The following is a 13,723-nucleotide window of genomic DNA, read 5'->3' as shown; positions in this document are numbered from 1 at the left end:
AACTATTATATTTATTTTCCCCCTTCTCTCTTTTTTCCCTCTCTTTGGTTTGTATTTTCTTGTTCAGTTTGTTTTGATTATTTTTTAAAATAGATTTATTTATTTATTATATGTAAGTACACTGTAGCTGTCTTCAGACAGACCAGAAGAGGGCATCAGATCTCATTACAGATAGGTGTGAGCCACCATGTGGTTGCTGGGATTTGAACTCAGGACCTTTGGAAGAGCAGTCAGTGCTCTTAACCACTGAGCCATCTCTCCAGCCCTTGTTTTGATTCTTGTTTGTTTGTTGTTTTGAGACAGAATCTCATTATGCAGCCCAGAGTACAACTTGGCTATGTAGCCAAGGTTGGCCTTGGATTTACAAGGTGGCATTGCAGGTTACTACAGATTTGGGAGCTACTGTAGCATTCTTTGTGGAAAGCCCTTTGGCAGTGACTGGTGCCCAATTTGGAAGAAAGCAAAAATATCTGTTTTTTCATTGCTGCTGGTATGACAAGCTTTTGTGAACACAGAGACTTAGGATAATAACCATTTGTTATCTTATAGTTCTACAGGTCATGAGTCTGAAGTTATGTCAAAGTTGTTTAAAGTTCAAGTAAACCTGAACTCTTAGTAACACAGGTTTTTTTCTGTTTATGAGACTGAATCATAAATGGCATCGGAAGTAAGAGAATTAACAGCACCATGACAAGACTTCATGATGTCATCAGTTAACTGTGTACCATTCTTTTTTGTTATTTATTTATTTATTTATTTATTTTTGAGACAGGGTTTCTCTGTATAGCCCTGGCTTCCCTGGAACTCACTCTGTAGACCAGGCTGACCTCAAACTCAGAAATCCACCTGCCTCTGCTTTCCAAGTGCTGGGATTAAAGGTGTGTGTCACCACTGCCGGGCTCTGTGTGACATTAAGTTACTTAACTGCTGCTAGCATTAGGCCATTTATGATTGTATAATACCTAAGCTATATAATCATCATGAGAAATTTGGAATTGTGTATACATGTATATACAATTTTTGGCATAAAGTCAAATGTAAATATGTGTAAACACAGCAAATATTTTAGTGAAAGTGGTGAGAAAGCTGCTTGTATCATAAAGTCATAATTTTAAAATCATGAGTCACAGAGAGCCTAAGAAAACAGGCTTATAAACCTTGAAAAATGTATTCCCATCTGTAACCCAGACTTGGACAGAGAACAGATCATTTCCACTGCCCATGGAGGTTCCCAGGTACCACTCTATGTCATCTTTCATTATCTTTCACCCTCTAAAGACTCATTTTTCAAAATGGTGAAATTCATATAAACAGAAGCACATGATTTTATTTATTAGTTTTATGTATATGGATGTTTCACCCGCATGTATGTCTGTGCACCATGTGTGTGCCTGGTGTTAACAGAGGCCAGGAGAGGGTGCTAACTCCCCTGGAACTGGAATTACAGGCACTTGTGAGTTGACTATGTGATAAGAAGAGTTGCACAAGTGCTTTGAACTACTGAGCCATTCTCCAGGCCCAAGAAAGTTGTTCTGGGGCTGCCACACCAGAATCATGCACCTGGCAAGGTTTCAGTCATAACTGTAGAAAGAAAAACTTTCCATAATAACAGCAGGCTTAAAGACATGTGTAACCACCTAACAAGTTCTATAGAGATTCTGGAAGGAATACTTCAGGCTGAAGAGATTGATAAACACCTCCAAGAGGGTGTGGGGAAAACAATTGATGATGCTAGGTGGCAGTTAAACAAAGGGGGACAAAAACACACAAAATCAAAAGAAGGACAGGAACTAATACATGACCTTCTATAGTAACCCTAAATGTTAATGGCCTTCATTCTCTGATCAAATGTCACAGACTAGCAGAATGGATTAGAAATCAGGAGGTCTTCATTCTTGGTGTCTCCAAGAAACACAGCTCACCATCAAAGATAGACACCACCTTAGACCGAAAGGATGGAGAAAGCTATTCAAAGCAAATAGAACTAGGAAGCAAACAGATGTCAAACTAAAATTAATCATAAATAAAGAAAATTGTGTGGACTAAAGGAACAACTCATCACCAGGGCATTACAGTTCTAAACAGGTACACTTCAAAGCCAGGTGTGACACACTTTAATCCCAACACATTAATCACTGTGGATTAATTAATTAATTAGATTAATTAATTGGATATTCCAATACTCCACCCTCACCAACAGGCAGGTCATCTGGACAAAGAAATGATCAGAGGAACATTGGAATTAAATGGTGTCATAGATCAAGCAGCCTAGTGAACTTGAACAGTCTGCTCTCTGTCTTGTTGATATCACTGTTCATTGATAATCTCAATAATTTGTTTTGAGTTGTCATTCATAATTTTTGTCTCTCTTAAAATTAAACATCATATATAATTTTTCCCAGGTCAGAGATCATATCCAGGACCTCCCTGATTCCAGGCATGTGCTCTACTGCTAAGGTTCATACCACACCCCATGTAATTCTATTTAAATTGTGAAACACATCTGTTTTCTCTTTAATGTGTTCAAGGCTTCCTGCCTTAAAAAAACAAAACAAAACAAAACAAACAAAAACAAACCTCTAACCTCTTAAATTACATGGGCATTGTATAATTTTTCCCTGGTGCATATGTCCTTTTATGCCATTGTTTAAATTTTTATAGCATTGAAGTGCTGATCATTAAGCTATATCCCCAGCTTCAAAGATACCTGTCTGTATTCTGCTTTGAGATGCTGGGTCTGGAAATCCACAAACCACATTAATTTCTTCTTTGCTAGTTGGTTCCCTGCTGCTGCCTGCCCATGGGAGCCTGGAGTGGGAGAACAAAGGAAGAAGAGAGAAGGGAACTGCTTTTTTTCTGCTTGTCCCTTGCTAGTCACTGTCACGGGAGCACAGGTAGTGGTTACTAGGTGGCTACTCCATTCTGACGCTGCCTTTGATTACAGTTCACAGGTTTTCTGCCTCTTTCAGAGAAGTGTCACTAAGCCACCTCTGTGGCAGTAGCCAACATGTCTGTGTCTCTGGAAGTCTTACGTGGATTCTATCTTTAAGCACTCACATCTATCATCCCCTACTCTGTCCATTTGTTGTCTTTGATATATGGAAGTAGTTGCTTCCTGTGGTTGTTCACTGGTGGTAGCTCATTGTCCTTTCTTCCATTTTTGACATTTCAAGTAAGCATTTGATCCTTTTTTCCCCCTTGTTTGTTTCTGTTTGTATTTTCCTGCAGTAGGGTTCTCCCTATGTAGCCCAGGCAATAACTTTGAAACTGAAGGGCACTAGCTTAATGACTAGCAATTCAACTCCACAAAAATGTATGGCTTAAGCTAGGATTTTTGTCATGCTTCAGAGCATAGATAAAAAGGGAAAGAAGTTGTTAATATATTGTAGAGATGTAGGGATACAGATCTTGACATCTATACAGATGGCATTGTGTCCCCTGAAGGGCATTTTGACATTTTAACTTCCAGTTTCCTTGGATGTGTTGATTTGGAAATGAGGTCTTCATAGGAATGATCAAGTTAGGATGAGGTCATTAGGGCATGTTCAATCTTATGTGATTGGTGGTATCTTTATGAGACACTAGGAGTAGCCAGTAAGAAGCAGACTCCCTGTTGGGCAGACTGGCAGGGGAGCCATGGTGAAGTAAGAAAGGTGGTAGATTTCCAAGAGGGCCAACTTGTTCCTCACCCTCCTGACTTGAGCCAAAAGCCTGGCAGCTTAAAATTAAGGCTTTGTAAGATTTTGTCTCCTATTGGGAGACAAAAGCCTACAAAGCCCAATAGGAGACAAAATCTGAGATAAGCCAATAGGCCCCCTGCTGATGGACAGGCTCAAGGCCTGCTTAGGCCATGTCACACAACAGTTCTGGGCCAATCAAACCGTTCTAGCTTTCTTCAAACTGACCAACACTAAACACTTGAGAGGACCACTAGGCCTCAAGACTGGATTTGTGCTTTGCAGTGGGTCCTTTTTCTCTCTGCATCTGCTCATCCCCCAATAAACATCTTTTCTAAACCGTTGTTTCTGTTTGCCGTGCTACGTATTGTGCTTCAGATTTTTCCTGCCTGAATACAAACCTGATCAAGACCCTCAGGCTGTCTCATTTCAAAGACCCCTTAGTTTGCATTATTTATGAAAGTAGGAAGCTTGAACACATACACACAGAGGCATACCTACAGGGTAGTCGATGTGCACAATACAGAGAATAGGATCTGCAATGAATATCTAAGGCTTCCAGGAGCAAGGAGTGGAATAGGGCAGATTCTCTCTCTTAGTCTGAAGAGCAATCAACATTGTTGATGTCTTGATTTCTAGTGACTCCAGTCTCCAGAACTGAAGGCCAATGTATTTCTATTATTTTAGCCAATTGGTTTTGTAAGGGCCAAAGAAATGAACACTTGTGTGGCCAATTAGCGAGTGTTAGGAATACACTCCTCTTTACATTCTAGAATGCCTGTTTACTGTAAACAGTGCTTTTCTGGCCTAGGTCAAGAAATCTTGCTAATTAGTATTGTTATGTAACAAAGATCTCTAAGTAGATATTCCTTGTAATTGTAGAATTTGTCACTTACAAGTTGAGAAGTCCAGTCTTTATGCTCACAGTTTTCATGTTTTAGAGTAGAGACAATAAACTAGCAGCCTGTTCATAACTGTTTTGTTGGCACACACAGTTTTAAAACTCAGGGGGAATGTTATCTGTTTGGCAATTGTGTCAGTCACTTTTTATGGCTCTGACAAAAACCACCTGAGATAAACAATTTAAAAGAGGAAAGATTCACTCTGGTTCATGGTTTCATAGGGTTCACTTCATGGCCAACCGGCTTTGCTGGTTTGGCCCTGTGGCACCTAGAAAAGACAGGCTCACTTTGAAGTGGCCGAGAAGGAGAGAGAGAGAGAGAGAGAGAGAGAGAGAGAGAGAGAGGCATACTCAAAAGGGCCAGGAGCGCTTCACCCCCACCAGCCTTTCCTTCTAACCAAAACTACTTCTTATTGCTTATTCAGTCTGAACTTATCAATGGTAAGCTAATTAAATCATCCATGGAGTTAGCGTCAATCACCTCTCAATGGTGTGGTTAGCTGGGGACCAACTTCAAATCCAAAGAACACTACCCATATTTAAAGACTAGATTTCTTATAAACATTTCTGGGGGTTTAATTTTGCTCTGCATTCCTTCAGGGTAAATATTGCCCATTGTTCGAAAGTGACTGCTTTTTTTTTTTCCCACACCATTAATATTTATATTAGCCACACACAAAGCCACCAGGCCTGCTTTTCTCTGAGTCTATAATCTCTGTTCTACACCAAAATAGGAAACAAAAGAACTATGGCTGAACATTACCAAATAGCATGTGTTTTGTTGATATTTATTGTGGGCCTACTATGCTCCATACACTATTTTAGGTATTTAGGATATAGACTGAACCAAACAGAGGTGCAACATGAAACATATATTTTAGTGGTGAGTGAGGGGGACAGGTAGTAAGCGGTATGTAAATTATACAGTACATTAGAAGGTGGTACACCCTAAGAAAGAAAAATGTTGAGCAGAGGAAGGAAATGTCTATATGTAGGACAATATGTTATGATTTTTAATTCAGGCCACCAGGATAGGCATACCTTGAAGGTAGAAGATGTTTGAGCAAATTCAAGTGAGGGAAATTTGTCCAGTGGATTTACTGGGTTGTGTACTTCAGGCAGATAGGAATATAAAGAAAAGGTCTAACTAGAAAGATAAAGGGGTACACGTCTCTTGTATTTAAGGAGAGCAAAGAAGTGAAGGTCACAGGAACAGAGAGAAAAGGGAACATAGCAAAACAGTGCTCAGAGGACTGCAAAGGACTGTTCCAATATGGTAGGATTTGAGGCCATCAGAAGGACTCTAGATTTGGGGGGGTAAGTGACATGGGGAACCACCGAAGAGTTTTATAGTGACATGCTTTGCCATATATAAAAAAATATTCCGAGAACTGCTCTGCAAATGTTAGACTGTATGGGGTCTAAGATGGAGAGAAATGTGTTCCCGGCTCTTTCCTCTGATCGGGGTGATGTGGACCTTGAAGGTAGCCAGGGAGATGGTGATTAATAGTGGAAGTCAGAGCCAGCTGGTTTTTCTCCTGGGTTAGAAGCCACATGGTCTCAGAAAGATGCCAGCTTTTAAGGTTTGGCTTGAGTAACTGGCAGGATGGGATGCTATTTAAGGTGAAGAGGTTGTAGGAAAATATTTCAGAATGGATGTGCAGAGTTATCTTTTAGTCCTTGTTGATACTGAGATAGATATACATTGCAAAGCTGAAGGGAGAAGTTCTGAATAAGCTGGTAGCATTTTGGAGTTTAGGGGGCATATCTAGGTGGCATAAGCCTTTATAATTTTTTTTTTATTTTATAGTTTTACATATAATGTCATCAACTCCCAAGGCAGGTGCGGTGGGGGAGGGGAGGTTGTCTGTGTGGTGGCTTTTTGGCTTTATTCTTTATTCATTAACACAGAGGAGGTGTGACCTTAATTCTGATGCTTGGGTCTCCTGAATTTAGTTATTATCGTTTTATCCCTACTTCGTATATTGAACCTCAATATAAGGTATTAGGCTTTTCTAGTTCTTATATGTAGGAAGCTGCAAAGACAAATTTGACTCTAGGCTGACACTCTATCTGTATGCTTTTCCTTATATGTGGCTAAGTCAATCTTTAGATGGTTTTGTTTTCAAGATTTCTTTCTTCACATCTTCTTTGTAGGCATTTTAATGTCTCAAATTTCTCTAAATCCACTTACTTTGATTAGTAGAAGTTAATTATATGCTGAAAATGTTGAATTGGGGAAAACCCTGTCCTAGGTTTCCGGGACTCTGCCACAAGGTATAGTTTGTAACCTCTTAGCATTTGTCTATTTGCCTTTAGTCCAGGTTACCCTTCCCAGAAATGCTATCTTTGCTGTCCGAAACTTTTTCCTTCCTCAATTAAGCTCAGTTTATACTTTTCTCTAGCTCCAGGTTTGAAGAACTGAAGTCCTTGGGGGGAGAAGACCGCCTTTCAAGCTGTAACCAGCCAACATCCTCCAAGCCAAGGATGCTGGAAGACCTGACTCGGCTTGCTGGACCCTAGACCCTCCTCTCTTTCCTCCAGCTTCCGGCGCAGCCCCTCTTAGAGGGGGCGTGGCGTGCAAATCTGGACCCGCCCTCCGGCTGCGCGCGATTGCGACCTGCGGTCACGTGAGCGCGGCGAGGGAGGGCCCCCACTTCCGGGCGGCGGAAGGAGACGCGTCCGCGTGAGGACGAGGCGATTTGAAAACACGCTCTGGGAGCGAGCGGAAAGCCTGCGGCCGGCGGTTCACGGCGTGCTCCTGCGGGGCTTGACGGTCGCTCGCTCTCCGCCGCGTCTCCGCGTTCCGGGTCCGTCCGGGCTCTCAGGTGAGCGGCGTCTGTCTGTCCTGCACGGCTCTTCTGGGGCGCGGACACGCGAGGCCCAGGCGGAGGGACGGACTGTGGCGGCGGGTAGGGCGGCCGGGGTCCTAGCTGTCCCCCCACCCCGAGCGTGAGAGCCGGCCGAGGGGCTTCCGAAACGCCTCAAGCGGCCGCGGTCCGATTCGGAGGCTCGGCGGGTGTTAGGCCGGCGTGTGGGGGTCGGGCCAGAGACTCCACTCGACGTCCACTGAGGTATAGGAACCATGGTTTTTCTTTGGGAAAAAAAAAAAAAAAGACAAACGGAGTTTCCATTTTTGGTGTGCGAGCTCGAAAACGGGCGGGCGGATCTGATCGCTGCCCTCCTCCCCCTCCCCTTGACGGAGGACCCTCTCTTTCTGCCCCCTCGAATTTGGGGAACTTTGGAGACGCGAAGGGTTGGAGAGAATCACCGTAGGCCAACTGCTGCAATGCTTACTTTCTCTCCTTGATTTCTTCCTTTCTTTTGGAGAGCGGGAATAGTTGGAAATAAGGAGGAAAGGTAATGGGCTGGCCGCAGGGCAAACTACTTGGGAGTCTGCTTAAGTTGCAGTCTTTCTTCCGCTCAGGTTAGCATTAAGACTGACCTGCAGCAGGCATGTGTATGTGTATGTGTATGTGTATGTGAGTTTTCAAGCTTACCAAAAAGGTGATCAAGTCCAGTGAGAGCTCAGGCTCCGAGGCTGGAGTTAGCTTCCTTGTACTATCTACTGCTGTAAAAGTGGTCTAGTCTAGTAGAGCTATTTGACTTCCAGTGTTACGAAAATCTTTAAATGGAAATAATAGCAGCATCTAATGGAACTTTAACCAAGTTCCTAGTGGGAAAAAAATTGTCAGTATGTTTCTGTAAATAATTGTCGAGATTTAAAAGTTATTAGCCCTCATAATTTTCCTAGCAGACTGATGAGAGTGTACTTGAAGTGATACGGCACAACTTACTGAGAATGAGGTCTGATGTAGATTGCTAGAGACAGACCGACCGACCCATCATCACACGTGAAAGAGTGCCTAGAGGATAATGCAAGATGTCACAGGGTCAATTTTTCTTTCTTGTGAACCGTTTTCTTTTATCTCTGGAAACACTACTGATAAAATTGTAAGAAAAAACTTACAGAGTATGCTTGCTTAATAGGTAAAAACCAGCTTTGTATTAAAAGGGATGAGTCCCGGGGCTTTCTGGGTGTGTGAGGCTTGTATGTTTGGTAGGTGTTGGTCCTGAGGCTGACTAACACATGCATGTGTGCTTGAAACAACTGTCAGCTTACAGCTCTGGGTATGGTAAGCATGGACAGGGCAATTACTTATTTAATCTGGTAAAATCTGGTAACTGTACCTTGGCTTATAGATACATAACCACAGTAGAAAATATGTTTGGATAAGAATCACACCGATTCTAGAAATAGTTTTTTTTTTTAAATGGAGATGGTATTTTGCTGTATTGATCAGGTTCCTCAAAGTGCCTGAGCTCAAGCAGTCTTTCTGCAGGTCTAGTATTGACACAGGCAAATGCACTGTGCTCCCTTTAAAGCCAGCTCTTAGCCTCTTGTGTAGTAGGCAACTTCTACTTAAGGGGTCCTAAGGTCATAAATCTATGAATTTGGATATGCTGTCTTAGCAGAATTCATTCATTCATCCATTCATTCTATCAGCACTGTAAACTTTTATTTATTTACTTTTAAATCTCCCATGTGTAGCATTATGACTTTATGACCTAAGGTAATTCTGTTAGACCAGAAGTGCTCAACTGGGTGTGCAGTGGAAGACAGAATTTATTATTTTTGAAGAATGTGAAAGGAGCTTTAAGAAAAGCTGGAGAGGGTTGTGGGAGCCACCTGAGTGCCTGCCGAGGCTTGGTGCCTTGGCATGGTTAGGGAGTGCCCCATTTATAAAGAATAAGAGCAAGGAAAGCTCCCTGTCCTTGTCACATCTGTGTGTAGAAAGCTGTCTGATGACCATGGCCAGGGGCTCATAGAGGAGACAGTGTAGACAAAGCATTTACCAGTGGGAAGCTTGAGTAGTAATCGGGTAGAAATAAGGACTATTTAAAGCCAGTGACTTTGGAATGGGCAGGAAGCATGCAGATTAAAGGGTTGGTGAGCAAGAAAATTGGAATGGAAGGTGAAAGAATGTAATGGAGAATGAAGAAAAGTACAAGGTGATCTGGTTGTGCTTGAGTTGTTTACTTAGTGGCCTGACTAGTCCTTTTCTTATTCCTCTTAAATCACATTTCCTGTTATCTTGTTGCTTACCTTTGGGGTGGGGGAGGGGTGCAGAGGGTGGATACTGTTTTGTTTTTTTGTTTTTTTATTTACGACTATAACGATGAAAATGTGCCTTTATTTCTGTCCTTAGCAGGCATGTTCCCACTCCTGACCTTTACCTGGCTTTCTTGCTCATAAGATACTCATTCTTCCTTACTGCCTGCTTGGGTCCTACCTGTTCTGTTCTGTTTTGATTTGATTTGTTGTTTGATTGGTTTGTAGCATCTAGCTTTGATTCATGAAACTTAACCTAATTATCTCTTTCATTAAAAATAGCAAAATTTTCACACTTTGTTAAATCCTGAGTACTGTGCATTTCTAACAGAAGTGTACCTGTGGTATGTTCCAGAGTGGGGAAAAAAACCAAACCAAACCAAACAAAAAGAACACCAAAAAATTTCAGGTTTCTGTGTAGCACACTGACAATTTCTTTTTTCTTTTTTTTTCTTTTTTTTGGTAAGACAGGGTTTCTCTGTGTAGCTCTGGCTGTCCTGGAACTCACTCTGTAGACCAAGCTGGCCTCGAACTCAGAAATCTGCCTGCCTGTACCTCCCAAGTGTTGGAACTGAAGGCGTGTGCCACCACTGCACATTGACAATTTTATATGGTTCAGAAAACCTTGCAAAGAAAGAATTTTGTTAAAGAACAAGATTCTTTCCTTTTTTTTTTTTTTTTGTTGTTGTTGTTAATGACTTGTTTTCAGCATTTCTTAACCAAACTAATTCTTGCATGCTTTAATGGTTTTTTGCCTGTTGTCTATTCTGATTCTTCGGCATTGTTATTGATGGCATGATTCATGGTGATGTTTGAGGTGTTAGAGTAATAGAAATATTGGAAAACAATATTTTTATTTTTTTACCGCTTATCCTTGCTTTAATCATTGTCTCCATTCTTTCTGACAGCATTAAAGAATGACCAAAAAAAGGAAACGCCAAGATGATTTTCAGAAAGTAAAACTAAAAGTTGGTAAAAAGAAGCCCAAGTTAGAAAATGCTACAGCTACAAACTTTAAGACAAAGGCTATACATTTGCCTGAACAACTTAAAGAGGATAGAACACTTCCGACAAACAATAGAAAGCTTAACATAAAGGTAAACTGTGACTCTTTTTTTGATAATGTGAATTTTTTTCTTTCACATTATGTAGAATGTTATTTCTTGTGAAAAGCTGTTTAATCTCTTAAAGTAAATGATTTGCCTTAGGGCCATATGGTGTATTGTTATACAGTGTTTAGGTTTCGTATATTGCCTGTCTCTAATCTTGGTATTGTCTTTCCTACTTCAGAAAGTTTTACTAAACAAATCCATATTGATTGTTTCATAGAAAACTTGGGGGTGAGGGCATAGTGTATGTTATCTGGAAGTAGTTCTTGCATTTAGTTTATTCTTTTCAAGTTCTTGGTAGTTTTTCTGTTCTTATAGCTGATTAAGGTAAGATATGGGTAGTTGTTTTTGAAGTAATTGTAGCACATAACTTATTACTGGTCTGTAGTAAAGAGCTTGGGACAAGAATGGTGTTGTATTTCCTATTTTATAAGATTTTCGGAATATCTGTATATGTATTATGAGATATATCTTGGGAGAATAAAATTACCAGATAGCATCCTCTGAATGAAACACACTGTATGGAAGTGTGCAGAAAGATCTTGTTAAGCCTGGAAAGGATAAATTCACTTACAATGTTTGCATTAGTTAGTAGGTCTGCAATAACTCTTGATTAATGCCTCTTTAAATCATAGTGTTCCGAAACCTGTATGTAGTTTAATGTAAAAAAAAAATAACTGAAGAGAGAACTATTATATTTTTATTAGGATAAGATATTTTAAATATGAAAGTGTTTCAGATCTTAGAAAAGTTAGCCAACATTTGGAAATACTTATACTTGAACAAGGACTTCAGCTTATCATAGTTTTAGTTAAAAATGTTTGCTTGAATGTGATACGTATTAATGTCCATACCTAAAATCTGTATTTGTGTTATAGGATTTGCTGTCACAGATGCATCACTATAGTGGTGGTGTTAAACAAAGTGCTCTTCTTGGACTTAAAGACCTTTTGTCTCAATACCCATTTATAATTGATGCACACCTCTCAAACATATTAAGTGAAGTGACTGCTGTGTTTACAGATAGAGATGCTAATGTACGGTTAGCAGCAGTTCAACTTCTTCAATTCCTGGCCCCCAAAATACGAACTGAACACATTTCTCCATTTTTTCCTTTGGTAAGTGCCCATCTCTCTAGTGCCATGACTCACATTACTGAAGGAATTCAGGAGGACTCTTTAAAAGTTCTGGACATTCTGCTGGAGCATTATCCAGCTCTCATTACTGGCCGTAGCAGTATATTGCTTAAGAACTTTGTAGAACTCATTTCTCATCAGCAGCTGTCCAAAGGACTGGTAAATAGAGACAGATCCCAGTCTTGGATACTTTCTGTAAATCCTAATCGGAGAGTCACTTCTCAGCAATGGAGGCTGAAAGTCTTAGCAAGACTCAGTAAATTCCTTCAGGCCTTGGCAGATGGATCCAGTAGGTTGAGAGAAAGTGAAGGACTTCAGGAACAAAAAGAAACTCCCCATGCCACTAGCAACTCCATTTTTATCAACTGGAAGGATCATGCCAACGACCAGCAACAGATCCAGGTTTATGAAAATGGGGGTTCACAGCCAAATGTCAGTTCACAGTTCAGGCTACGGTAAGGATTTCAGTTACGTCCACACTCAGTTTTCCTATATTGAATTTTTAACTACTGACAATTAATGGCTAATGGTGGAAACACATAATACTTGTCTTTCATAATTTTCATGTAGTTATTAATGGTGAGTTGATTAGATGACTCCCAATGGCAAGAGTCATTTGAAAGTGTTTTCATTTGTAGCAAAAGCCTAATTAGTAGTAAAATTTAAATTTGTTTGTTTTGCCGTTTTAGTGTTTTGTTTTTCTTATCAGTTTTGATATATGTAATTGATAGTTCATGGTGCTTCGTTTTACAGTATTTTATATTTAAATTAAGCAGGGTACAACACATTTTGTAATTATTAACTTTTTAAATTCTTACCTTTCCCTGGTAGGTGCTTGGGAACACTAGGCACTGTGGATGAAGACCTGTCATCCCCTGAAAACCTGAAAGGATTCATTGAGATAATAATTCCATTGTTAATTGAATGCTGGATTGAAGCTTTACCTCCACAACTAGCAGCTTCTGTTGGGAGTGGGGTTGAGCGAGAGCCTCTGCAGGTTATGCAGCAAGTCCTGAATGTCATTTCACTGTTGTGGAAACTCTCGAAGCAGCAGGATGAAACCCATACGTTGGTGAGAAGTAGTGGATTCTCTTTTATTTTAATTAGTAATGCCTTTTATCATAATCTAGATTAGAAATCAGCTTTTACTATTGGTTGGACATGTGTTCTCTAAAGACCACCCATAGTTTAATGGTAAACTTTTATTTTTTCATAAAAGTACCAATTAAAATAGTTTGTGAGAGGTTATTAAATGGATTTTAAAATATTTTTCAGTGAAATGCGTAACTGTTTTGTGAGGTTATTAGCTGGAAATAATTAATTTTTTCAGTGAAATAATACTTTGCTTATTTGTATTTAGTTTTATTAGAAGTGATTCATAGTAATATTATAATTTGTTGCTTATAGGCTGGATGTTGTGGCATATGTCTGTAATCTTAGCACTTGGGAGGCAGAGACAGGCAGATCTTTGCGTTCAAGGTCAGCGTGGTCTACATAAAGGAAAGTACAGGTCAGCTGGGATTACAGAGTGACACTATACTCTCTCTATCACTAAACAAACAAACCAAACCAGTGTAGTTTGTGGCAAATTGATTAGGAACATTCTGAAGATTTCTCAGGGGATTGAAAATTTGCTTATTAAGTGGTTCCTTTTATTATGTCATGATATCGTATGTAGCAGTTGAAGACTCTACTGAAGTCATAGTGATGGTAGTGAAATATGCCATATGTTTGTAGTTCAGGTGAGGTAGACCAAAGCTGTGAGATCCTTTGCTAAGGAACCAGAA

The 13,723-nt window shown here is 40.2% G+C and overlaps 1 protein-coding gene across 4 annotated transcripts in view; it reads left to right on the top strand.

The window, feature by feature from the left end:
- The first annotated feature begins 7,207 nt into the window (after positions 1–7,207).
- The window catches only part of Tex10 (testis expressed gene 10), a 42,607-nt gene continuing 36,091 nt past the window's right edge, over positions 7,208–13,723 (top strand). The window contains exons 1-5 of one of the 4 annotated variants that reach the window (NM_172304.4): positions 7,209–7,406; positions 8,333–8,568; positions 10,600–10,788; positions 11,679–12,391; positions 12,768–13,008. In NM_172304.4, coding sequence (NP_758508.2) covers positions 10,609–10,788; positions 11,679–12,391; positions 12,768–13,008 — 1,134 coding nt within the window. In that variant the 5' untranslated portion in view covers positions 7,209–7,406; positions 8,333–8,568; positions 10,600–10,608. Of the gene's footprint in view, positions 7,653–8,332; positions 8,569–10,599; positions 10,789–11,678; positions 12,392–12,767; positions 13,009–13,723 lie in introns of all 4 variants that reach the window. The other 3 variants (XM_006537956.3, NM_001355741.1, NM_001355740.1) reach the window with 3 other exon arrangements.

This window comes from Mus musculus, chromosome 4 (assembly GCF_000001635.26).
Source record: "Mus musculus strain C57BL/6J chromosome 4, GRCm38.p6 C57BL/6J".
NCBI classification, from domain to species: domain Eukaryota; kingdom Metazoa; phylum Chordata; class Mammalia; order Rodentia; family Muridae; genus Mus; species Mus musculus.
The sequence above is the reverse complement of the archived record's forward strand: the minus strand, read 5'-3'. Positions and strand labels throughout refer to the sequence as shown.